At 40.6% G+C, this 26,589-nt stretch overlaps 1 protein-coding gene across 1 annotated transcript in view; it reads right to left on the bottom strand.

Annotated features, from left to right (window-relative positions):
- The window catches only part of PHEX (phosphate regulating endopeptidase X-linked), a 220,773-nt gene that overhangs the window by 67,517 nt on the left and 126,667 nt on the right, over positions 1-26,589 (bottom strand). The window contains exon 15 of the mRNA XM_047076000.1: positions 480-557. Within this exon, the coding sequence (XP_046931956.1) occupies positions 480-557 (78 nt within the window). The remainder of the gene's footprint in view (positions 1-479; positions 558-26,589) is intronic.

Genomic DNA, 26,589 nt, shown 5'->3' with positions numbered 1-26,589 from the left:
ACTCACAATAAATTATGGAGTCATATGTATGTGCACTTAATCTGCCAAAACACTCATGAAGTTTAATGAAGTTAACTCCCAGCAGGCAGATTTATTACTCGTCATTTAATAGGAGTGAAGCACATAAAGAATGTTTAACAACAATCATGCATTTTACATTAGAACATGCCCACTAATTGTAAAATACTCAATTTGCTTAATTCTTTCCTTTATGATCAAATTAGACCGAATCCAGGTCCATTTGCTTTATGGTACCCACTCAGCTATGCATTCTTTCTGACACTTCCTTTAATTTGAATCTGCTCTAAATCTTGTGATACGCCTGGCATATTAAGGCTCATATCTAGCCAAGGAATGAATCAAAAGTTGGTGCTTTCTGGCACTACCCGGTTTAAGTGCTTGGGACTTGGGTTAGTTGAAAGGCACAAGGCCAGTAAAACTTGCCAAAAAAACAAAAACACAGTATATTTAGCACTTACTGCTTTGAGGTCTTCATTAACATAAGTATCATTCATTATAAACTCAGGATAGCCAACTTTTGCCAAAACAGCTCTTGCCTATAAAAATGAAAGAAAAAAATGATGTCAGAGTCTCAGCACTCAAATCATTAATAATCACACAACATAGGAATGCAACTTTCATCTGAAAACTCTCTTTACTGAGTATCTACTACACTATATACAACCCACTGTGAAATGCAGGAAAAAAATCTACTTTTTTTTAATTCAGTCCCTACCCTCAATACGTTAACAGTACAGTGAATGTAACAAACAAATATATAGTAAGAATAAAATACAGGTTTTAAAACAAAGAAAATATTGTTATCAAAGTCCAGAGCAGAGACTAATTCCTCATGGGAAAAAGGTTTAATGTAGGTGACCAAACTGATCCTTAGAGAATGGTTGGGACTTCAAAATGCAGAAGTGAGATGAAGAACATTCCAGGAGAGCAAACAAAAGGGGCAAAGACAGGGCCCAGGAAAGAAGATCATGGCACAGAGAGGGGGGCGTAGCTTGCTGCAGCTGGACTAGAAAGTACTAGGAGGGGAGAGCAGTAACCAATGCAGGAAAACTGGTTTGGGCCAGTTCACAGGGATTCCTGAATGCCATGCGAAGAGTCTGTATTTTATTTTATAGACAGGAGAGGACAGGGGCGCCTAGGTGGCTCAGTTGGTGAGGTGTCCGACTTTGGCTCAGTTCACAATCTCACGGTTCGTGAGTTCGAGCCCTACGTCAGGGAGCCTGTTTGGGATTCTCTCTCTCCCTCTCTCTCTCTGCCCCTCCCCTGCTCACGCTCTGTCTCTCTTTCTCTCTCAAAAGTAAATAAAACACTTTTTTAAAAAAGTCAATAGAAAGGAAAGAACTAAATATTTTTAGCAGGAGTAAAACAAGAGGAATCACCCTTCAGCAAGATTACCATGCAACACTGAGAATGATGCTGGCCAGAATGCCAGAAAGATTGGAGGTAGAGGGTCCAAACTAACGTAAGATGCGTCACAACCATCCCTTTGATAGACATACTAGTTACTCCCTGTGTTCTGCAGCATAAAGAGAATGAATAGAGGAAAAATCACCTTGGGCCCATACAAGGAACTTGCATATTAGGGACTGGCAAACCATGGGCCAAATCTAGTGTCCCCTCTCTTCCCCACCCCACCTCCATCTGTTTTTATAAAGTTTTATTGGAACACAACCACACCCACTCATTTACACATAATCTGTGGCTGCTTTTGCACTACGGAGGCAGAGTTGAGTAGCTGGAACAGAAACTCTGTGGCCCACAAAACCTCAAACATTTACTATCCAGCCCTTTGTAGAAAAGGTTTGCCAACTCTTGCTCTAGAGAAACTTTACAATCCCATGTGAAAATATGTCTCTCTCCTCTCCCCAGATTCTAGATTTCATAAAAACCAAAGAGTGGCTTACTCAAAGAGAAATTAGGGATTTACCCAGATCCCCCTGGGATCCCTTTTATTGCTTCTCCACATCCCTCCCCATATCTAATGTTCTTTTTCTTATCGTGGCCAGCACATCAGATCTTAGAAGGCCTGCCCTGGGGCTACTGGAGCCCCTGGCCTGTACTCAAACACTTCTTTCCTGGGAGTTCATCTACCTTCGGATCCCATCCCCACCCCCCACCTACCCCAGCAGCCTTCAGCCAATGCCTGGCTGTAGCAGGAGTAGGAAAGCCCCGCTATTTTGCCTCAATTTGGGACAAACTGTGAGGTCTAATTTGCACTCCAGAGTTCCCCTGAACAATCAGGCTGTTTGAGACTTCCCCTAAAATCACACCCTTGGCTGTCTCTCACCCTTCTCTGGCTGGCTTCCCCTATTCCTTTGCTGGTTTCTCTTGGGAGCACTTGCAGAATAAATCCTAAATCACTTGCACCCAAATCCTCATCTCCAGCTTTGTCTCCAGAAGACCCAACACTAGACACCAGGCAACTCCAAACACACTGGTTTTATTTGAGCACAGCAAAACCAGTGACCTTTGCATATTGCTCTTGCTAATGAGTTTTTTACCTTTAGTCCCTTTCAATTTTCCTCACCCAAGAAATAAACAGAATAACATAATACATTTTCCTTATCTTCCTTGAGATAATTCAAATATTAAATATCAGTAGAAACTTGAAACTCAAAGACTCAGAAAGGATTTTACAAGTGCCATAGGACACAGTCACAATGGATTTTGTCGTTCCAGCCTCAAATATAGCACAGATCAAATTCTGCCTTCAAAAACCTGTGAGTTACACTGAAAGCCTGATGTGATCTAGAGAACAGATAACTAGAGGTTACAACTCTCCCCCAACGCCACACAATGCCTCCTATGCCTATAAATTCCCTTGTTTCAAGACTGTTGTAGTAGTGTTTCCCTCATTGCATTTAAGTCCTCGTTGCATTTTATGAGCTCGCCACTAGTCACTTGCGTAACATAGAGCAAATAAAGAGCTCCAGATAGTTTCCCCAAAAGTGAAGAGATATATAAGCTGGGTCATCCACAATCGTTTTCTGAACACTGGTCTTCCTGGAGCATGCTGATGAATTATGCATTGTTTTTCAAACCTCGCGTTCTGGGACCCCCACTGCACTATGGAGCTTCACAGAATATATTACCTTCTACACTGTACATGCAGGTCATTGAATCCTTTTTTATTATTTATTTAGCAATACCAAGACTTGAAGAGAGCCAGAAGAGAGCTACAAAGAATCTGTAATTCATCTCCCAAGGACATATAGATAGAATAAGATAATAAGACTAGTAGCAACATTGCCAACAGCTGAACAGAGTGCTCTTCTTTCCAAAATGTGCCCTTTATGTATGCCTCCATTCAAACTCCAATGGTCCCTCTGTCAGACAGTCTGTTGTCAGTTCCACATCATCCCACCCCGCCCCATTCTACATTCTTCTCCGAGAAGCTTCAGAAGTCCATCTCCAGAAATCCCATGGGGCATGGCTCCACGTTAGAATCTGTCAATGAGAACAACTTATAGGACATTGCAAAGGTAGAAGGAGACACTATTTATTCACTTCATTGGGAGCTATGGGCAGACACAGAGCCATCTGCGGATGGCAGAGGGAGCGCTGTGCCAGCAGCTTCCAGGCAGTCTCCTGAGAAGACCCCTTCTGTGTGAGGGCAGCAGTTCACTGAGAGATTGTGGCCTTTGCTCTCCAGCCTTCCCAACAGTTGCAGAAGCCTCCAATTCCCTGTATTATACATCTTCTTCCTTGATACACTTTGAAGGGCATTCATGTTCCTGCATGAACTCTGATACACACTTTAAGGCAAACAGTGATTACATCACCTTTTTACTTTTCATGAATGAGATAAATGAATACCAACAGCTTGATGACTTGCTCAAGGGCAAAGTATGGTGAGACAAGCCTGAAATTAGTTACCCCATGGGTTGGTGACACAGACAAGAAGGAAAGGCAAGTCCCAATGCAAATACTGAGAGAATGGTGGTATAAATAGGTAACAGACTGCATATTATGTTCGACAAGGAATATTTCCTAGGCTGATTGTGACTGATCAAAAACTCCAGAGTTTTCTGTAACCACTGCATGCATTTGCATTCCTTATTCAGACAAAGTTCTGGAAAGGGACTGCTGCATGTGACAACCAAACGTCCTTCCTCAATGGAGTAGGCTCAAGCCACTGCTGATCTTCACCACCTCTGTGACCTTGTACAAAGTTCTTACTTTTCAGAAGCAAGTACTTCCTGTTGTCTACTGAATATCCATTCTACTTTCCTTCTCTTAGTATCAGACTCCAATTCTGTTCAGGATGACAGAAGAACAAACAAAAAAATAGCTGTATCACCTAGCTTCCTTTGCAGCTAGAATTGGCTATGGAATGAGATTCTGGCTAATGGCTGTGTTCCACTTCCAGGAGTCCATTTTTAAAAAGGACAGATTTGGCTGGTTTGTGTTTTCTTCCTTTGGTCCAGGGTTTCTAGATCTCAGCTCTATTGACATTTTTGAGCCAGATAATTGTTTTGTGGAAGGTGTCCAGTAGACTGTAGGATGTTTAGCAGTGTTGTCAGCTTCTTCTATGCACTAGATGCCAGTATAAACACCCAACCCCAAGTCTGGACAACCGAAATTGTCTCCGGTTATTTCCAAAAATTCCCTAGGGGAAAAACTGCCCTGAAGTGAGAACCACTGCTTTAGCTTTTCCTCTTCTTTCCTATAATGCCAATTCAATGCCAGAAGTAGAGCAGCCATCTTGTAATCACAAGGCATGAAACGTGAAGAAGATCTACATGCTAAAGATGCTGGAATGACGGGTTGATGGCATCTGGAGCCCAGCATATCAGCCCTGAACTTCCTACCTTTCTCCTCCATGACATAAGGAAAGTAAACCCCTTATTTGTTTAAGGCATGGTATACCATGTTTTCCATTAGCTGCAGCTGAATGTAACCCTAATATGCTCTCCTTTTCCTCAGATGCAGTCTGAGAAAAATATAGGGCCTACTTCAGAGGGTTGTCTGCAAGGATTCAGAATGACACATCCTGTAAAGCACTTTTTTATGCCTTGGTCCTGAGTAGACGATGAATAAATGCTAACTGCAGGTTACACACAGAAAGTAGAAACGTGACTTCTTCCAGGGATTTAGAGTAATTGTTGTGTGCTTATTTAGAGGGTCCTTCAGGTAAGGCCAGACCAGATCACACTCTTAACCAAATGCCTGAACTCCCCTGAGGAAGACTGTCACTCTCTTTAATCAGAGGTCCAGTTTCAGAGGGCCATGCAAAGTGGGGAGAGAGAAAGGCTGGTGAAGCAAGCCGGTAGTCAACGCGGAGACAGATGTGCCCGTGAGATTCTTGGAGCATGGTGGAAGATTTTCCAAGCAAAGCCAAACTCTATGCATGAGCCAGGAGAACCCAGACTATTCACACTTCCAAAAAAGTCTGGGGACTCCTTTGAGGGCCACTGTTCACACACCTTAGAAAATGGACACAAGCAACACTATGAAAGCTAATTCTAGAAAAGATCAAAGAAAAAGGTTGCCTTTCATATTTGCCATACTGGTTTCTGCCTCCCTCTCCTTTCTGTCTCCTGTATCCATTCCTCCCAACATCTAGCAGGTCCTGGGGGTGTTCATACCACTTGCTCCCTGACCATACCCAAACTGGCCTCTCCTTGGCAATGCACTGGCTCCAAAGTCATCTCCCCTTCCCTCACCATCCATCAAAACTGTTATTCCCTCAAGGCAGCTAATCCATTAGCTGTCACTGAGGTCTCAAACTAATGTTTAATAAAATGTGAGTGACTAATAGCAATCTAATGTATTAACCCTGAAGAAAGATCTGTATTTAAAACAGTACTTCATTAAGCAAAGGGATAAATCCAATTATAAAGGAGGCTTTTATAGCTAAGAGAACCTTCTTTCTGCTACTACTCAAATTAAGCCAATGGCCTATTCCATGTAATCACCATTGTGTTCCCCACATGCAACACAATGGCAGGCACACAACAAGTGATAGACGGACACACAATAAATGTTGATTCATATAATGAGTAATTTGGTTGATAAACCACTCTAACCAATGTCAACAACAGTATCAGAAAATATGAAAGGTTACAGTCTGCCACATGACATTTAAGGCTGCTAATATCAAGGCACATTTCCATATTAACTGATCTTACCATAGGAGGAAAAAAGTAGGGGAAAAAGAGACTTTGTCAGAACCAAGGGAACTTTCTGGAAAATGGAGCAATGTTTAAAATCCATTGGAATTGATTCCTGAGGACAACCAAAACTGTCTTAATATAAGCTATTCCAATCAATCAACAAATAACTTATTGATAAAGTACTCTAAGGCCAGGATTTTCCTTGGCTAACGAAACATAAAAATATATAAATGATCCATGGTCTCACTGTATTTGTATAATGGAACTGAGGAAAAATATTCTATGACAACTTGCCATTACTGCTACTACAAAGTAACAGCACTGACTTAATTTTCTGAACCTCTCAGTTTCTCATGTGTAAAATGTGGGTAATTTTACTTCTAATACAAATACAGTAAAGCAGAGAGTTGAAAAGAAGTATTTGAATAATAAAGGAGCTGGGAAAAGAAAAGTTGAATCACCTAGATCAAGGGCGAGCAAACTTTTTCCGTAAATGATCAGATAGTAAATATTCTCAGTTTTGCCAGCCATATGGTCTTTATTGCAACTACTCCACTCTGCTATTGTACCTAGGAAAGCAGCTGTAGATGACACACAGATGAACGGCTGTGTCTGTGTTCCACTAAAATTTGAATCTCATATAACTTTTATGTATCATGATATATTCTTATTTTGATTTCCTTAAACCATTTGAAAATGTTAAATCCATTCTTAACTTGTAGACCATACAGAAATAAGCAGCATGCCAAGCACGGCTCAAGAGCCGTAGTTTGCTGGGCTGACATAGACAATTCAATAAGAGTGGAATGTTCATCGAGTCGCCTCAATTGGTGGCACGGGGCCTAGTACACAGGAAGTGCTCAACAATGCCCGCCCAAGTGATTCACACTGAACAGTGCTGCGGGGGGGGGGGGGGGGGGTATGTGCATCTGCATGCATTTTTAGCTACTTTTTATTTTGTTTTGCTCTTTGCTATTATTAACATGTACATACGACAAATCTTAATTGCTTAGGAGTTTATTCCTTGCCCTAAAGTCTTAGGGCTAGAGCTCTAAAAAATTACAATTAATCCTGTGGAGACAACAGAGAGTTCATAAAGTGAGGATTATTCCATTGAGAGAGAGAGAATAACTATCACAGATGAACTCAGAAAAACAATGAACATCAGAAATTTAAAACACAATGTGATTTAAACATATAAGTCACCCCTCCTTCCCAGAATTTTCCACAAGGTACACTACAACGTGACAGTGCTGGTGGGAAAAACAGAAACAAACGTAATTCTGCTTTACTTGGCTGTGACAATGAAACACTGTCTAATTTTGACACAGATGACCAAACTGATTTAAAACTGGTCAGGAGGGGTGCTTTACTCCTGAATTTTCAAAGCCACTTAGTATTAAGCTGATTGGCAGAAAGCAAGATGGAAAGCTCATTTGTTTTAATCCCCACCGACTTGGCTGTTTTGGAGAGTCAGGTAAATTCTCAAACATCTTGCATGTATTACATCAAAGGGATCGCTTTAATCACTTAATTAAACAGCTTTGTGTTTCTGCTTCCTAGTTAAGTCTCTTAGCACATTTTTTTTCTTTTTTATAAATTTAACCAACTTAAAAAAAAAAAAAGGAACGCGATGATCAATTGCCCTTTTACAAACAATTTATAGCACGATTTTTTTAAGCTTGCAATGGCTTTGAAAGCTTCAGTCAGGGGGCACCTGGGTGGCTCAGTCGGCTGAGTGTCTGACTTCGGCCCAGGTCATGATCTCACGGTTCGTGGTTCGAGCCCCGCGTCAGGCTCTGTGCTGACACCTTGGAGCCTGGATCCTGCTTTGGATTCTGTGTCTCCCTCTCTCTCTGCCCCTAACGCACTTGCATTCTGTCTCTGTATCTCTCAAAAATAAATAAACATTCAAAAAAAAAAAAAAGAAAGCTTTAGTCAGCTTAACCACACTGAGGCCTCATTCTCTCTGATGAGTTCTGTAATAATGATTAAACATCAATCAAAATTCTGAGCTTTAAGCATCCAAAAGTTCAGGAGACCGTACATGAATTACACTATCCTTCAAAACAATGGCAGTTTTCATAATACCAAACAAATGATGGACTAGTGTAGATGCCTTGGCAGAAGATATTATCCTAAACAGAGCTGACGGTATTGATGAAAATTAGCCTGGGGAACAGGCTTTAATATCCTCTGGGGCTATCTGGATCCCACAAATAATAACAATGCATTTATCTGAAAAATCAAATTTTATCTTCTCAGTAAGAATGGCACTGATTTATTAGGAGTCTTCGAAAACTTTAATTCTGCAAATTGCTTTTGGGTGTGGTTCACAGGCTCATGCATCATGCTGGGGTGGAAGATAAGTTCAGCGCCCCCCTAAATCAGAGGGCTTTATAGGCGCAAGTCACAGTTGTGATTTTACAAGAGCTGGAAGCCAGGAAGGCTCAGATTTCGGCTCTTCCATCCTAAACCCTGCCTGAGTCATGTCCCAGTGGAGCAGACAATACCCATTTCTCGTGAAACACAGACAACATTCTAGGAAGTATTCCACATCGCAAACCAGCTCCATCCATCCCTCCTCTTGTTTTGAAAACTCCAACTCCATGTGTCTTGGAGGTGGGCAGTTTTTCCAGTCTGAAAAAGGAAAACTACACACGCACGGGTAAGCTATAGTGTAGCCAAACTGGTGCTGAACATTTCCTGGATGTCTTTGTGATGGTCCCCTCACTTGGATGAGTACTGCACCCAACAGAGTTAAAGAAACAAAAATTTGGATGTTCTTAGTAAATAAATGGAGCAGGTAACAGTGATAGAGTTAAGAACCCAAAACTATCCAAGGATTAATCCATAAAACAACATATCCCCCTGAGGGTAGATAGGGGCAATATTACCTTAAAAACAGAGGGAAGTCTCATACACTCCCTTTAAAACTGAACAGGAAGAGTGACAAGATCATACAATTTTTTAAAAAATCAGTGTCTTTTTATTACTTTCAATCACATATAGTCAATTGCTAACAAACTTTTTGCAAACACACAACAGCTGCTAAACCTTCTCAAATGAATATCCTAAGCTTCAATTAGCTAAATCCATTTGTCCAGACATAGCCAAGATGAGAAAAGCCCAAGAGCTGGAACAGTCCGATATTGTAGTCAGGCTTTTATATGGGCCAAAGTCACGAAAATTTTTTCTGTCACCCACACAGGGCTCTACATCAGGTCAGCGACTACAGCCCACAGGCCAAAACCAGTCCACCACCTGTTTTTGTAAATGGTTTTACAGGAATCTGCTGAAGGGGTGCACAATATGCCACCATGGCCTAAGAATTCTTTTGAAATGGAGGTATTTGAGAATCAATAGATGCAGGAAGAGGCTTTCTCTACACTCCCCTTATTTGCTTAAAAGCAGAGCCTTCCAGAAGAATTCCACTGTCATGGAAGCTTCAAGGGAGGCTTTCTATGCCAGAGGAAATGACTCCTATAACCAGAGATGAGATTGCATAAACAGACCTCACTAAAACAAACTGTACTTTCTATCAGTTTCCCCCATATATTGCTCAATCATTTCCCACCATTTACTGCCACTTGAAATCCTAACCCATTCCCATTAAGATGGTATTTAAGCCCCAAATTTTCAATGGGGTTCTCTGAGCTACATTTGCTGTGGGCTCCCACCTACTTAAGGGAATAAACTTTGTCCTTTTTCTTGCTAATCTGTCTTTGGCAGTTTAATTCGCAGGCCCCAAACACTGGACCTCAAAGGGTAGAGGAAAACTTTTTCCTCTCCAACAATAGCCAAGCTTATTTGTCTAGTGGCCTATGTCCATTCTCAAGCTCCAGCTGCCAAGCTGAGTAACCACAAAAGAGACCACAGGGCCTATAAAATATTTACTACTTGGGTTTTTGTAGAAGTAGTTTGCCAACACCTCTTCACAATAAAAGGTTCACAGATTTTTCAAAACTAATAGTAAAGATAGCAAGGGGAAGATAAGGGTCAAAGGTTAAGTTTTTGAACAGTTTCATCAAGATATAAACACGTGACTCAACATAAGGTTTCATGTTTTGTTGAGGTAACCACCTGAATTTTAAAACAGGGACAGCATAAAAATATTAACCAGAAGCAGGAATTAATACCATGGAAAAATCAATGTGCTTCTGGGGGGGAAGAAAAACTGCATGGAAATTATTAAAAATCACTTTCAAATGTCAAAATTCAAAGGGCTTAGAAACACACAAGCAACATCCAGTCCCTAACACGTAATATTTCTCAGGTAAATTTAGTCAGCTATTTAATCCTCCTTCAATTATTAAGTTACTTATTTAAATGGAAACCAAGTTGGAGATTAACTTAAAGGAACATATCCTACTCTCTCATCAACACTGCAAATGAGTGGGTCTTGTGGTCATTCTTTTTTTTTTTAATGTTTGTTTATTTTTGAGAGAGAGAATGAAGGGGGAGGTGCAGAGAGAGGCAGGGACAGAGGATATGAAGCAGGCTCTGTGCTGACAGCAGAGAGCCCAATGCGGGGCTTGAATCCCCGAACTGTGAAGTGATGCCCTGAGCCAAAGTCGGATGCTTAACCGACTGAGCCACCCAGGTGCCCCTGTGGTCATTCTTTCCATTAAGGTTTACCTGTGACATAAACAATTCTTTACTAGCCTAAAAAAACTTCACCTCCCTCCCTCATAATGTGGGAGCAAAGAGCATATGAGATAACCTTGCTGAATGATTAAACGAGGCCAATGTGAATTGTCACATAGTTTTTCTACAAGAGAGGGATGCCACACAACCAACGCCCATACCTACAGCTCGCAACTTTGACACCATAGCCCTCTAGTTCAGGGCTTCTCAAAGCTTTACTTTTAGACTGGCAGTGGCAGCAGCACTTGAGAGCTTAAGAATGCAAAAATTCACAGACCCACCTCAGACCTACTAAGGCAGAACGTCTCAGGACTCCACTCCAGTAACCTGCATTATAACAAACCTTACTGTGAGGCAGGGTTTCTCAACCTTGGCACTAATGACATTTGGGCCAAATGATTCTCATCTGTGGGGGTCTGTCCTGCACACTGTGGGATGTTTAGCAGAATCCCTGGTCTCAAGCTACTAGATGCCAGTAACTCTCCCCTTCCCCACGTCACAGTTGTGACCAAAACTGTCTCCAGACCTTGCCAAATGTTCCCCAGGGGTACAATGTCACTCAGCGTTAAGAAGCAGTATGGTAAGGGATTCTCCTGCATGCTCAACTTTGGGCTAGATTGCTAAATGCTCTATGTTGTGATACTTGCCAAGGCTTCTAGAATCACTTCTGAGAAGCCTGCCATGGTGGTGTCCATCCATAACACAAGGGTTCATCCCCCCTTCATTATTGCTTAGGCATCCCACTGGTCACCACCACTCTTACACCAACAGGAGTACTTTATGAAGAAAGCACCAGGCTCTCTTCCAACAATTTCTGACTGTTCACTGGGCATCTGCAGTTCAATCCAGTGGCCAGTGCCACCTAAATCCCAGGATGACAAGGGCAAAGAATTGATCAACCATTGGAAAATACTTTACAATGACAAGTCATAATACAAATGTACCCCAAGATCTCAGAGATGTTTAGATTAAAAGTTCTAGTAACTTTTCTCTCAGTAACTTGGCAAATCTATTTTAAGTACTTTGAAGCATCTAAAAAGCCATGTTAATACAATTACAGTTCACTGAAAAATTAGCATGCAATCCAGTTTGAAAGCTAAAATCAGTCATAACAGGGTAATATTCCATTTAATTATAAAGATTAATTCAACCTTCATTCATTTGTGCATGTGTTTGGTCTTTTCATTTTTCAAGTAACACCCGAGATTCAAATACCATCTGGTAGAGCTGCCACATGAGCGTCAGTAGCATCTATTAGAGTTGCAGATTTCACTTCAAAGTACGAATGATAAAAGGACAAGGGGAAGGAAAGAAAACACAGAGGTGGAAGCAAGAGACTCAATTAAAAATGAGGTGTTCCATCGACCTGATGGGACTATAGCCCTAAGTCTCCGTTGTCCCGTGCCATGCCACCTGCACAAATGGTCCCAAATCACAAGTTCTGCTATCCCTATTTTATTTTCTGCAACAGCCAGGCGAAGATGCAATCAGTGTTGCAAATAACAGTACCAAATCAAACTATGACATCCTCTGTGTTTTTCAAAATGTATGCTACAATTTCCTTAAAATTTGGCCAAAGTCATATGGTGATTAAGACTGACCACTTTCTTCATAACATCCATTCAATATTCAGCCTTTTTTTGAAAGACTAATAATCGCCAAACAAGTGCTGCATATTGGAAAACGTCTTTATAAATTTTTATTAAGCTATAACATACACAAAGTACACATACATTAAGTGTACAAATCAAAAACATTTTAAATGTACATGCAGGCCCCTTAGTAGATCCAAGACAAGATTTAAAACAATTGTAAGTATCCAGAAGTCTCCTTTTGTGCCCTGCCAATCAATAATCCCTCTACACCCAAGATAACCATCATTCTCACCTCTATCTCCACAAATTAGTTTTGCTTGTTTTTTTAAATTAATTTATTTTAAGTAGGCTCCATGCCCAACGCGGGGACTGAACTCACAAACCTGAGATCAAGAATCACATCCTCTACTGACTGAGCCGGCCAGATGCCCCTGGTTTTGCCTGTTCTTAAACTTAAAAAAAAAAAAGTGTGTATTCTTGGTGTCTGGCTTCTTTCACTCAACAGTACATCTGTGAAATTCATCCATGTTGTCGTGTATGGCAGGAGCTGAGATACAGAGTTTAATAAATTGCATTCCTGTCCTCAAGGAGCTCACAGTTGATCATATATGGAGAACAAAATGCAAAAGGAAGGAAGGAAAGGAGGGAGAGAGGGAGAAAGAGTGGGAGGGGATAAGGGAAAGGAAAGGGAAAGGAAAGGGAAAGGGGAGAGGGAAGGGAAAATACTACAAGAATATAGAAGATGGGATGGGAACAGATGGGAAGAGAAGCACCTTGTGAAAAGGTCGTCTTCAAAGAGGAGATCCCAGGGCCAAAATGAATTAGTAACAATAGAAATAACATTTTAAATAATAACAAACGCAATGCTCTTTGTTGAATCCCAACTATGAACCAGGTACTAGGCTAAATGCTTCATTTCTTCATCAGATATAAATTCCACCTCAACAGGTAGGTACAGAGCCTTCCCATGTCACAGCTCAGGGAGCTGAGACTCAGAAAGGGTATATAACTCTCCCCATGTCCTGAAGACATTTAAGGGCCAAAAGTAGCCTCTTAGCCCAGATTCATTTAGCCTTAACCTGACTTCAAAAGCCCATATTTTCACCATCTTTTGAGGATGAAAAATAATATTCTATTATGTAAATATTATTCATTTTTATGAATCCAAATGAACTAAATAATGTGTAATGTACGGACCACCTCTGCACCAGTAACCGTATTCAACATGCCCAGACAAATAACTTTTTCAGCTGTAAGAACGACAAGATGCATGTAGACAGAGTTTTAAGTATACCTTTGAGAAGCTTCTGGGGCACCTGGATGGCTCAGTAGGTTAAGCACGCAACTCTTGGTTTTGGCTCAGGTCATAATCTCACAGTTCATGAGATCGAGCCCTGTGTTAGGCTCTGCGCTGACAGCATGGATCCTGCTTGGGACTCACTCTCTCTCTCTCTCTCTCTCTCTCTCTCTCTCTCTGTCTCTCTCTCTCTCTGTCTCTCTCTCCCCCTCTCTCTCAATAAGTAAGTAAATAAATAAATAAATAAATATTAAAAGAAAAGAAGTCATTTCCATCCCTGGACACGTGGGTGGCCCAGTCGGTTAAGTGTCCAACTCTTGATTTCGGCTCAGATCATGATCTCACCATCATGAGATTGAGCCCAGCATCGGGCTCCATGCTGAGCATGGAGCCTGCTTGGAATTTTCTGTTCCTCCCCACCCCCGGCTTGTGTATGTGTGCACATGTGCTCTCTTTCTCTCTCAAAAACTGGAATGAATGAATGAATGAATGAATGAATGAAAAGAAAAGAGAGAGAGAGAGAGAGGAAGGAAGGAAGGAAGGAAGGAAGGAAGGAAGGAAGGAAGGAAGGAAGGAAGGAAGGAAGGAGTTACCTTCCCTCCCTAAAAATCATAGCATTGAGCTTTTGGTTCTGGACACCAATGTAACTAAATTTTCACTGGCAGACCAAGAGTTTGCCAAGGGGGGAGGTCAAAACATAAAAAGAAAGGCAAGAAAGTATTTCCAGTCTAGAAATATCAGAGCATCTATTTTTCAGACCAACCAAGGTAATGAGGTAAATAAGACTCCACCAATAGAATGAAAGTTGTAGGGAGTGGGTCCCCAGGGAGAGATTATCAATCTCAAGGAGATCCACTGGCAAAAACCACCCTGAGAAAAAGAGTCTAGCATGAGCATCCCTGGCCCAAGATTTCTGGCCCTTGTCCTCGCATTTCAAAAGACAAATAATATCTCTCCCTTAAGGATTTAAGTACGGTCATAACGACAAATGAGAACCAGTTTCAATTTTGAACCAATTAAACTTAAAACTTTCCTAAAGCTCAACCCTAACTAGCTTTGGGATTAGAAATACAAAAATGCACAAGCCACAGATCAAGAACGTTTGAATCCTACCCCAGAAGACCTTGAGAAGGAACACGGGCCTTCTGAGCAAAGAGTCCTTGGTTCCAAATTTGGGTCCCCCAAAACTCACAATTTGGTCCTGCATCATCTGTTCTTGAGGATATATCATCAGCAACATGTAACTTTCTGCTGCCAGAATAGCCAGACCTATGAGGGTGACATATGTCAATGTGAACTGCTTGGGCCCAGGTCCCCTGTTGCTCTCCAGAGTACCAGTGGCCATTCCTTCAAACGAAAAGCTCCAGAGCTAAGTGGTGGAAGAAAGAAAAAGGAAATGCGACCCAAATCCACCACAGTTGCTTTGCCACCACAGTTCAACCCTGGTTATTTATTCTAAGATGCCCATGGGTCACATTTTGGAACAAGTCTTAGCTCTGTTTTGATCTACCTCTGAAAAGGCAGTCTAGGGAAGGAAATCAGAAAGGCCACCTATACTCAAGGAAAAGCAATGAGCCACAGCCAAGGGACAATGTGCATTGCTTGTAAACAGCAGCCTAAATGTCATCATCAATTATTCATCATTCAACAAAGCAAATGAGTAATCTCTTATAAAACCACTTAATTCTTACTCAAGATTTGGCCCAACAAGAGAGAAAAGCAGCAAGGTGTTGGTCAAAAACTTGAGACTATGAAAGCTCTAGATCAGGTCGTCAAGCCATGGCCTGCAGGCCAAATTCCAGCTGCTGCATGTTTTTATAAATAAAGATTTATACACACAGCCATATGCATTTGTTCACATATTGTCTGTGGCTGCATTCATGCTACAAGAGTAGACTTGACATGGCCTGCAAAGCCCAAAATATTTACTATCTGTTCTTCTACATGAAAAGTTTTCCAACTCCAACTCTATACTTTCAGTACTCAAAGTGTGGTCCATGATCCGAGGACATCGGCCTCACCTGGGAGTTTATTAGAAATGCAGAATCTCAGGCTCCACTCCAAACTTACTAAAAATCTGCATTGTAACAAGGTCCCTAGGAGACTGTTGTCAACATTCTAGTCTGAGCAGTACTACTCTAATAGGGCTCTGCTTCTCAAACTTGACTGCCTCATTATTATAATAGCCAAGATGTGGGAACAACCTAAGTGTCCAACAATGAATGAATGGATAAAGAAGTTGTGGTATGGCACAAAAACAGACACATAGACCAATGGAATAGAATAGAAACCCCAGAACTAGACCCACAAACGTATGGCCAACTCATCTTTGGCAAAGCAGGAAAGAATATCCAATGGAAAAAAGACAGTCTCTTTAACAAATGGTGCTGGGAGAACTGGACAGCAACATGCAGAAGAATGAAACTAGACCACCTTCTTACACCATTCACAAAAATTAACTCAAAATGGATAAAGGACCTGAATGTGAGACAGGAAACCATCAAAACCCTAGAGGAGAAAGCAGGAAAAGACCTCTCCGACCTCAGCCACAGCAATTTCTTACTTGACACATCCCCAAAGGCAAGGGAATTAAAAGCAAAAATGAACTACTGGGACCTTATGAAGATAAAAAGCTTCTGCACAGCAAAGGTAACAACCAACAAAACTAAAAGGCAACCTACGGAATGGGAAAAGATATTTGCAAATGACATGTCGGACAAAGGGCTAGTATCCAAAATCTATGAAGAGCTCACCAAACTCCACACCCAAAAAACAAATAACCCAGTGAAGAAATGGGCAGAAAACAGGAATAGACACTTCTCTAAAGAAGACATCCAGATGGCCAACAGGCACATGAAAAGATGCTCCACGTCGCTCCTCATCAGGGAAATACAAATCAAGGCCACACTCAGATATCACCTCACGCCAGTCAGAGTGGCCAAAATGAACAAATCAGGAGACTATAGTTGCTGGCGAGGATGTGGAGAAACGGGAACCCTCTTGCACTGTTGGTGGGAATGCAAACTGGTGCAGCCACTCTGGAAAACAGTGTGGAGGTTCCTCAGAAAATTAAAAATAGACCTACCCTATGACCCAGCAGTAGCACCGCCAGGAATTTACCCAAGGGATACAGGAGTCCTGATGCATAGGGGCACTTGTACCCCAATGTTTACAGCAGCACTCTCAACAATAGCCAAATTGTGGAAAAAACCTAAATGTCCATCAACTGATGAATGGATAAAGAAATTGTGGTTTATATACACAATGGAGTACTACAGGGCAATGAGAAAGAATGAAATATGGTCCTTTGTAGCAACGTGGATGGAACTGGAGAGTGTGATGCTAAGTGAAATAAGCCATACAGAGAAAGACAGATACCATATGGTTTCACTCTTATGTGGATCCTGAGAAACTTAACAGAAACCCATGGGGGAGGGGAAGGAAAAAAAAGAAAAAAAAAGAGGTTAGAGTGGGAGAGAGCCAAAGCATAAGAGACTGTTAAAAACTGAGAACAATCTGAGGGTTGATGGAGGGTGGGAGGGAGGGGAGGGTGGGTGATGGGTATTGAGGAGGGCACCTTTTGGGATGAGCACTGGGTGTTGTATAGAAACTAATTTGACAATAAATTTCATATATTAAAAAAAAATTAAAATAGGTGAAATAAGTTTGATACATAGATAACAAGTATCAAAACTAATTGGTAGGTACGTGTATGTTTATTATGTTATTCCTTATACTTAACCATGCTTTGCCATTATCATAAAAAATTAAAATACTTAACAATGGGATAAAACAATAAAAAAAGACTATTGAAATTTGTAAATATTTTTAAAGTAATTTTTTAAAAACTTCATTTTCATGCTTCTCCAAATCCATTGCCAAACTACAAAATTGAAAGTGAGTTTGCATATAGAATTATTTTAGATGTCTTCTCTACACTTAGTAGTAATGCAACGTCACAGGGCATTTTAACACAATGTATTAAATGTTTGAATTTTAAAATTACAAAAAAAAAACTTCTATTCACATTGTGGTGGGGTGCATGATGGAGTATACCCTGTCATAATAGTCTACCGTTGTCTCCCTGGAACAGGAGGCTTTGGCAAAAAAAATAACGATGATAGAATACTTCAGAAGAGCTAAATTATACTAGATTCTACTGATTTATTTTAATGCTTGCTTTTCTTTTTTTCTAGCTAGATACATTATGTTTATAACATATTTCCAGATAATGGTTATTTTGAAAGGAAGAAAATTTAATTATATTAAATGCCTTTTTTAAAAAGTAATACTCAATGTAATGTACACAAAGTGGTTTCAGATAAAAGTTTATTTTTAAAACTGTATTAATATCTTAACACAGTACCTGCCAATAAATACTGATGTCAATAAATACTTCGTGCTTAAGAAAAAAAAAAAAGAAGTTGTGGTATACATATATACATGGGAATATTATTCAGCCATAAAAAGGAATAAATCCTGTCATTTTCAACAGCATGGATGGACCTTGAGGGCATTATGCTAAGTGATGTTAAGTCAGGGAAAGACAAGTATTGTATCATCTCACTTATATATGTGGGATTGAAAAAACTAAAACAACAACCAAAAAAAACCCCACCCAAACCCATAGAAAAAGAGATCAGATTTATAGTTACCAGAAACAGGGGGTGGGGGATGAGGAAGTAGAGGTACAAACTTCCAGTTAGAAGATAAATGAGTACTAGATATGTCATGTAAAACATGATGACTGTAGCTAACACTATTATATGATTTACAAGAAAACTGTTAACAGAATAAATCCTAACAGCCCTCATGGCAAGCAAAAATTTGTTTCTTTTGTTTCTTTGTTTTTACTTTTACCTATGTGAGATCATTGATGCTAAGTAAACTTATTGTGGTAATCACTTCCTAGTATGTGTAAGTCAAACCATGATGCTATACACCTTCAATATATACAGTGATGTATGTTAATTATAGCTAATAAAACTGGGGAAAAAAACCTTGATGGCTGCTTGTTGCATTCACCTGGGGAGTTGCTTTCGCACTACTGATGGCCTGGGTCTGAGGCAACTCCAGGCTGGAAAGTTTGCAGGAATTTCCAACTCCTCACAAGGTCACTCCACACAGCTCTCACTGCCATTAGATCCCGAAGGGGTATGCCCAAATAAGCAAGGGAGGAGGTAGAGAGGAGGAGGAGGAGAGGAAGAGACTTTCTCCTCTTCTACCCTGTCATATTTCCCCTTTCAAAAATACTCTCTCTGCTGCACAATTTTGAATATTTTTTAATGGAAATCAGAAATTGCTTAGAACCAATTATAGGACCTCATTAGAACATGACTTATTACAGATCTATAAAAATTGCTTTGCCAAACTGTAGCTTGCATTTTCAAAAGCCCAGAAGATCTAGACAAATTTTTTTATAAACTTGTAAATTCATTTTTATAACTAAACATCACAATTAAACAAAGGCTCTTCTCTGTGGCCCTAAAGGACGTAACTCCAGCATCATCCTCAACTCAACTCTGCTCTGGGACAGGTCCATTTGGCTCCTGAGTTTAAACCTTACAAACTCCTGGGAGGAAACTCTCATTATCCTCCTGCATGGTGACTGTGAGTGCTGGAAACACCAGAATGGACCAAAGGCAGAAGATCTGCCCCCTTTACCTTAGGTCACCAAGGACACATGATGAAGCATGGCCCTTGTCAACACTGAGTCTTTGCTTATGGAATATAGGAAGTCAGTATAGAGTGTGTCTATACTGAAAATTAACTGTATTTTCCAAGGAACTCAAATGTAAAACAGAAAAAAAAAAACCTGTCTATTAGGATGGGGTTGGGTTCCTTGTGATTTATTTCAACTCTGGCCTCCAAAACCTAGTAGGAATTTCTCACAGCAGGAAGGAAGGTCTCACAGACTGAGGCAGACTCCTTTCCCTATCACAGTTCAGTAATTAGATTACTCAAATAATTATTTGAGTCAATATATATACTGGCCTTGAGCTAAGAAAAAGAAATCAGTCAGTAATAAGAAACAACCCAACCAAACAAACAGGAAAATAGCAAAAAATAATAATAATGACACTCAGTGGTCAGGGTGAAAGAGAGGCTAAAAACAGTTCAAAATTCTCTAATGTAAACAATGAAAAACTGAACAGAGACAAGAGAGGCAAAAGATCCTGACTGCAGGTAGGTAGTTTCCAAACATAGCTACCAACAATAGCTCTTGTCTGTGTATGCTCATGCTGCTCCTGAAGCCAAGAGGTGAAGTCTTTCTCCTGCCCTTGAATATGGACTGGGCTTTTCCCCAGCTGTGACCAAGAGAATGTTGCAAAAGAAACCTGGGGCTGCTGAGCCCAGACCTTAGAAATACTGGCAAATTTGGCTTCCTCCTCTTGGAACCCTTACCATTCCTTTAAGAGTATATACCATGCCACCCTGCTGGAGAAAGAAGCCATAGGAGGAACATTGAGGTACCAGACATGAGTGAAGAAGCCACCTCAGATGTCCAGCCATGTCCAACACATGAAAGCAACTGCATGAGAGACTCCAGGTGAGGCCAGTAGAAGAGCCATCCAGCTTAGCTCCAGCCAACCCACAGAATCATGAGAAATAATCATAAGGTATCTTCCACTTTGAGCTGGGAATTTTGGAGTGGGTGCTACAAAGCAATAGATAACCCAAACACAGAGCAATGCAGTAGGTGAGGCATTCTACCTGCAAGAAGAAAATTAACACTTGTTCTCTTCCCTCTGGCAATTGACTGATCCAGACCCAAAAAGAACAGCAAATGACTCCAAAATCCTCTGAAGAATCAATCCTTCCATAAATTCCTTTTTCAGAAAAAAGGAATTGTTTTCATTTGAAACACCAAGAATGATGGGTATTAAGGAGGGCACTTGTGATGAGCACTGGTTGTTATAGGTAAGTGATGAATCCCTAAATTCTACACCTGAAACCAATTTTACCACGTATGTTAACTAACTAGAATTTAAATACAAACTTGAGGGGCGCCTGAGTGGCGCAGTCGGTTAAGCGTCCGACTTCGGCCAGGTCACGATCTCGCGGTCCGTGAGTTCGAGCCCCGCGTCGGGCTCTGGGCTGATGGCTCGGAGCCTGGAGCCTGTTTCCGATTCTGTGTCTCCCTCTCTCTCTGCCCCTCGCCCGTTCATGCTCTGTCTCTCTCTGTCCCAAAAATAAATAAACGTTGAAAAAAAAATTTTTAAAAATAAAAAAAAATAAAAAAATAAAAATAAATACAAACTTGATTGAAACTCTTTTTCCCCTTCCCTTCCCACAGGGTCTTCTGTTAAGTTTCTCAAATTCCACATACGAGTGAAAACATATGATGTCTATCTCTGACTGACTTATTTCACTTAGCATAATACCCTCCAGTTCCATCCACGTTGTTGCAAATGCCAAGATTTCATTCTTTCCCATTGCCAATTAGTATTCCATCATATATATAAACCACATCTTCTTTATTCACTTATCAGTTGATGGACATTTGGGCTCTTTCCATACTTTGGCTACTGACAGTCCTGCTGTATGTAAGTGATGCATCATGGGAAGCTACTCCCAAAACCAAGAGCACACTGTATACACTGTATGTTAGCTAACTTGACAATAAACTATATTTTTAAAAATAAATTTAAAAAATAAATTTTTGTGAAAACTGAAAAAATACAAACTTGAAACGAAAAAAATCAAAATAAAATTTATGTGGTAAAGTTGTCAGAATCCAAATACTATCCAAATACCATCCAAATACTTCGGTCATGCCATTTTTTCCTAGCACTGCTTCCCTGGACTTTTCCAACCCCAAATCTTTACCTTTTTTCCCAAGTATCATTCACCTTCTTTCTCTTGGTGCTGGGTTGTTTCTCTGGCTCATAAGTGAGATTCTGTCAGAAGTGGATTTGCTGTCACACCCTTAGACTGCCTCTACCCGGCCATGCTAGGGTCTAGAAAATGACAACTCAGAACACTGGGTTAAATACAATTTCTTTCTCTTCACCCATTTTCCACTATCTGCCTGTCCAGTCCTTGGGTTATTAATGGAACTGACATTCCTGTACAACTGACTGAGCAGGACCAGCAGCCAGATAAGAAGGGAGCCGCTGACAGCAGCAGACGCAACCCCAGAGATAGCAGATACACAGATGCGTCGAGGCTATTAGTTTCATCTTGGGCTGGAGAGAAGCATCACAAAATGTACACAGAGAACTTGAACATTCCTAATGAACTCGTTTTCCCATTCAGTTAAAAATCAATATATCAAAACAGATTCTTTTTCACTAAGTTGTATACATGAAGCTAATGTAATACTGTATGTCAAATAGACTTCAAAATAATAATGTAAAAAAAAAAGTTTTTAGAGTGATTCTTTTTATATCAAATCAAAATAAACATATATTTCTAAGTGAATTCCTAACATACTCAATTTGAATTTGGACCAAAAAAGAATAAACTCAGGCATTAAATTTCCCCCACTCATCCCAAGAATAAAAGTAACAAATAGTCCCCGTGATATTTAAAATGCAGCTCTAGTATGCTTTGGGCCTCTGGAATTTCATTTGGAGGCTATCATGGCATTTTCCCAAATGCTTTCAAAGTCCTACAACCAACCCATCCCTCAACCTAAAATAATACCCAATAAACTCTTAAAAACTAAACACTTTTACAGTACCATATTCAAACTATTACAGGTGGCTGACATTGTTAACATTTTTAAATACTTACTATTCCAACTTTTATCTTTTAATATAGTTCCATTGTTCCACATTGTTCAAATTAGTTCTATTCCTTGAGACTAGCATAATTTTTTTTCACATATGTCATGGTCAAACACTAGTTATACACTTATTTATATCCTTGATGACCAACACTGGGACAACACTAAAAACATTTTCAAAAACCATACAGTAAGTATTACATGCACGTGCCCACAGAAATGAGCTAGTGCTCCTTACAAATGAACATTTACATCCACTTCTAACTCAGATTTCTGCACACTTATTACTACAACTCTGTACTTCAAGTTGCTAAGGAGTCTCTCTTCCACCAAGACAAAAAAAAAAAAACAATATATTGCTCATTGGTGGGAGAACTAATTAATGCACTAATTTATAATTGTTCAAAACAGTTTGTGATTAAGCAGAGCTCGAGCATTAAAGACGTTATCTTGTCACACCAGGAAATAAAGACACTGTTAGAAACAACTAGAGTCCATCAAAATTCCCTAAAGGAAAACAATTGTTGGCCACTGGGGGAAAATTTGTGCTTAAAAAAAAAAAAAAAGAAAGAAAGAAAGAAAGAAAGAAAAAGAAAGAAAAAATGACTGTAATGAATTTAAACAAATCAAGTACATAAAATTCCCTGAGCTTATGATGATACTTAAATAAAACTGCTTTGGACTTCCCTGGAAGATGGCAGAGCAGGAGGAGCCTTAACTTACCTTATCCCATTGATAGAACTAGATAACACCCACATCAGTGTAAATAACCCAGAAAATGACCCAAAGACTAGCAGAACAGTCTCTCCACAGCTAAATGTAAAGAGGCCACAATGCAAGGAGAAGAAGGATGGACACTCAGTGGGGAACTAAACAGACCCACAGGACTGTCTGTGAGGGGTAGGGAGAATGCCACACAGAGAAGGCAGAGAAACATACCTTCACACCAGAAATCTCAGGTAAGGAGAACCCACACGGGGAAGATGAATCCCCAAAATATCTGGCTTTGAAAACCAGAAAGGCATAATCTTGTGAGTTCTTACAATCAGCATGGCTTACCACCCAGAACTTTATTTTTTTTAATAATTTTTTAACGTTTATTTATTTTTGAGACAGAGAGAGACAGAGCATGAGTCGGGGGAGGGTCAGAGAGAGAGGGAGACACAGAATCGGAAGCAGGCTCCAGGCTCCGAGCTGTCAGCACAGAGCCCGACATGGGGCTCGAACTCGTGAACCACGAGATCATGACCTGAGCCGAAGTCGGACACTTAACCGACTGAGCCACCCAGGCGCCCCACCACCCAGAACTTTAAAAATTAATGGGCTCAGCTCTGGGAGAGCCAGGAGGGTGAGAGGAAACTGAGCTCCCACCCTTAAAGATACAGCACAACAAACAGTCCATGGAGATACAACATAGAAGCAACAGTTTGAGAGTTTGAGGGGCGCCTAGGTGGCTCAGACAGTTGGGGCTCTGACTTCAGCTCAGGTCATGATCTCACGGTTTATGAATTCAAGCCCCGTGTCAGCTCTGTGCTGACAGCTCAGAGCCTATAGCCTTCTTCAGATTTTGTGTCTCCCTCTCTCTCTGACTCTCTCCCACTTGTGGTCTGTCTGTCTCTCTCTCAAAAATAAACAAACATTAAAAAAAAGAAGCAACAATATAAAAACACATGAGGTATATGGGAAGGAGATTAGTTTACTAATCTCAGAGCAAATGCTAGGGATACAAGGATCATTGGAAGACTTTTCCAGGAACAAAGAAGCTGTCAAGTGCCATTTCCCTCCTTCACTCTGCAGTCTAGACACACGGTAACCTGAGGGAACCAGCAGAGCGCGAGCAAGTGCTATCTAACTTGCTAACAGTGCACCCAGCCTCCTCATTCTCCTGCAGACATGCCCCCTCCAGCCAGGTCTCAGCTACAGGTTTCCTCCCACAGCAGACCTGCTCACAAACCTTACTAACAGCATGTGTCCCATCCCCACATTCTCCTGAGGATGGACCCTATCCAATATGCCCTTAGACACAGCCCATCCAAAGAGATGTCACAAGCCTGGCACTGTGCAAACAGCTCCAACAGAGACCACTACCACTCCAAAGTGACTCCTGCCCCACGGAAAGGGGAAGATAACCACACACACCCGTCTAACTGCAGCCCCAGCAGTGGGCTGGGAGCAGACATCTGGTTTGACTGCAGGCCCCTCCCACCAATGAAAGCTTCTCAGAGGACAACACAGGCAAAGTACCCTGCAATTCAGTGCTACTGCATCCTGGCAAATGCCTGGTCTGACTCAATGCAGCCCAAAGCAGGTGGAGACTGGTCCACTAACAACACAGGGACCAAAGCTGCCCACAACAGGCAAAGAGAACCATTGAGGACAATTGGACTGCAGACAAACACGGCTCAACTACAACAGTAGGGTGCATACAACACACATACGAGATACCCCAAAAAAGCCAAGCTCTGGCAAACAGGGGACATTGCACTTCAGCCACCACAGGACCTCTTCTTCATAAGGCCACTACTTTCAAGAACAGGAGACATAAGTGACTTTCCTAAAACATAGAAATAGACACAGAGAGTTAGACAAAATGAGGAGACAGAGAAGTATGTCCCAAATGAAAGAACAGGACAAAATCACAGCAAGAAAGCTAAGTTAAGCAGAGAAAAATAATACACCTGGTAGAGAATTAAAGTAATGGTCATAAAGATACTGTACTTGCAAAAAGAGTGGAGAACCTCACTGAGACTCTCAACAAAGAGACAGAAAACATAAAAAAGAACCAATGAGAGATGAAGAACTCAGTAACTGAAAATAAAAATACACTAGATGGAATAAATAGTAGACTAGAGGAAGTAGAACAACATATCAGTGACCTGGAAGACAGAGTAACCCAAAGCAATCAAGCTGAACCGGAGAGAGAAAAAAATAAAAAATAAATTAAAAGAGACTTAGGGAACTCACCAATCCCATGAAATGTAACAATGTTCACATTAGTAGGGATCCCACAAGGAGAAGAGAGAGAAAAGGGGGCAAAAAATTTATTTGAAGAAATAATAGCTGAAACCTTGCCTAATCTGGGGAAGGAAACAGATATCCAGATCCAGGAGGCACACAGAGCCACCAATAAAATCAACCCAAGGAGGTCCATACCAAGACACATAATTAAAAGGGCAAAAAGTAGTGATAAAGAGAGAATTTTAAAAGCAGCAAGAGACGGGGCGCCTGGGTGGCGCAGTCGGTTAAGCGTCCGACTTCAGCCAGGTCACGATCTCGCGGTCCGTGAGTTCGAGCCCCGCGTCAGGCTCTGGGCTGATGGCTCAGAGCCTGGAGTCTGTTTCCGATTCTGTGTCTCCCTCTCTCTCTGCCCCTCCCCCGTTCATGCTCTGTCTCTCTCTGTCCCAAAAATAAATAAACGTTGAAAAAAAAATTTTTTTTTTAAAAGCAGCAAGAGAAAAGAAGACAGTTACATACAAGCAAAATACCATAAGGCTATCAGCAGGTCAGAAGGGAGTGGCATGATATATTCAAAGTACTGAAAGAAAAAACCTACAGTGAAAATTACTCTATCCAGCAAGACTAACATTAAAAATATAAGGAGAGATAAAAGAGCTCCCCTGATAAGCAAAAGTTAAAGGAATTCATTACCATTAAACCAGCTCTACAAGAAATGTTAAAGGGGACTCTATGAGTAGAAAGCAAAAACCTTGAGTAAGAAAAGTAGGAAACACAAAAGCAGTAAAATTAATTATACCTATAAAATCAGTCAAAATATTCATAAAACAGAAGGATGTAAGTATGACACCATATACCTAAAATGTGAGGAAGAAGTAAAAAATGGGTTTAAATTTAAGTTATCATCAACTTAATAGAGACTACTATATGCAGAAGATGCTACATACAAACCTAATGGTAACCATATATCAAAAAACCCTAATAAGCATGCAAAAAATAAAGAGAAAGGAATGCAAGTATATCACTAAAGAAAGCCTGCAAACTGATAGAAGAGACCAAGAGAAGAAACAGAGAAGAACTACAAAAACAACCATAAAACAAGTAACAAAATGGCAATAAATACATACATATCAATAATTACTTTCAATGCAAATAGACTAAATGCTCCAATCAAAAGATACAGGGTGATGCAATGGATAAAAAAGGAAGACCCATCTATATGCTGCC

This window comes from Lynx rufus, unplaced genomic scaffold (assembly GCF_022079265.1).
Source record: "Lynx rufus isolate CCGP_SWC_20201006 ecotype Redwood Valley unplaced genomic scaffold, mLynRuf1.p SCAF_14, whole genome shotgun sequence".
Classification (NCBI taxonomy): Eukaryota; Metazoa; Chordata; class Mammalia; order Carnivora; family Felidae; genus Lynx; species Lynx rufus.
Note: the sequence above shows the minus strand (reverse complement) of the source record. Positions and strands in the feature narration are given on the sequence as shown.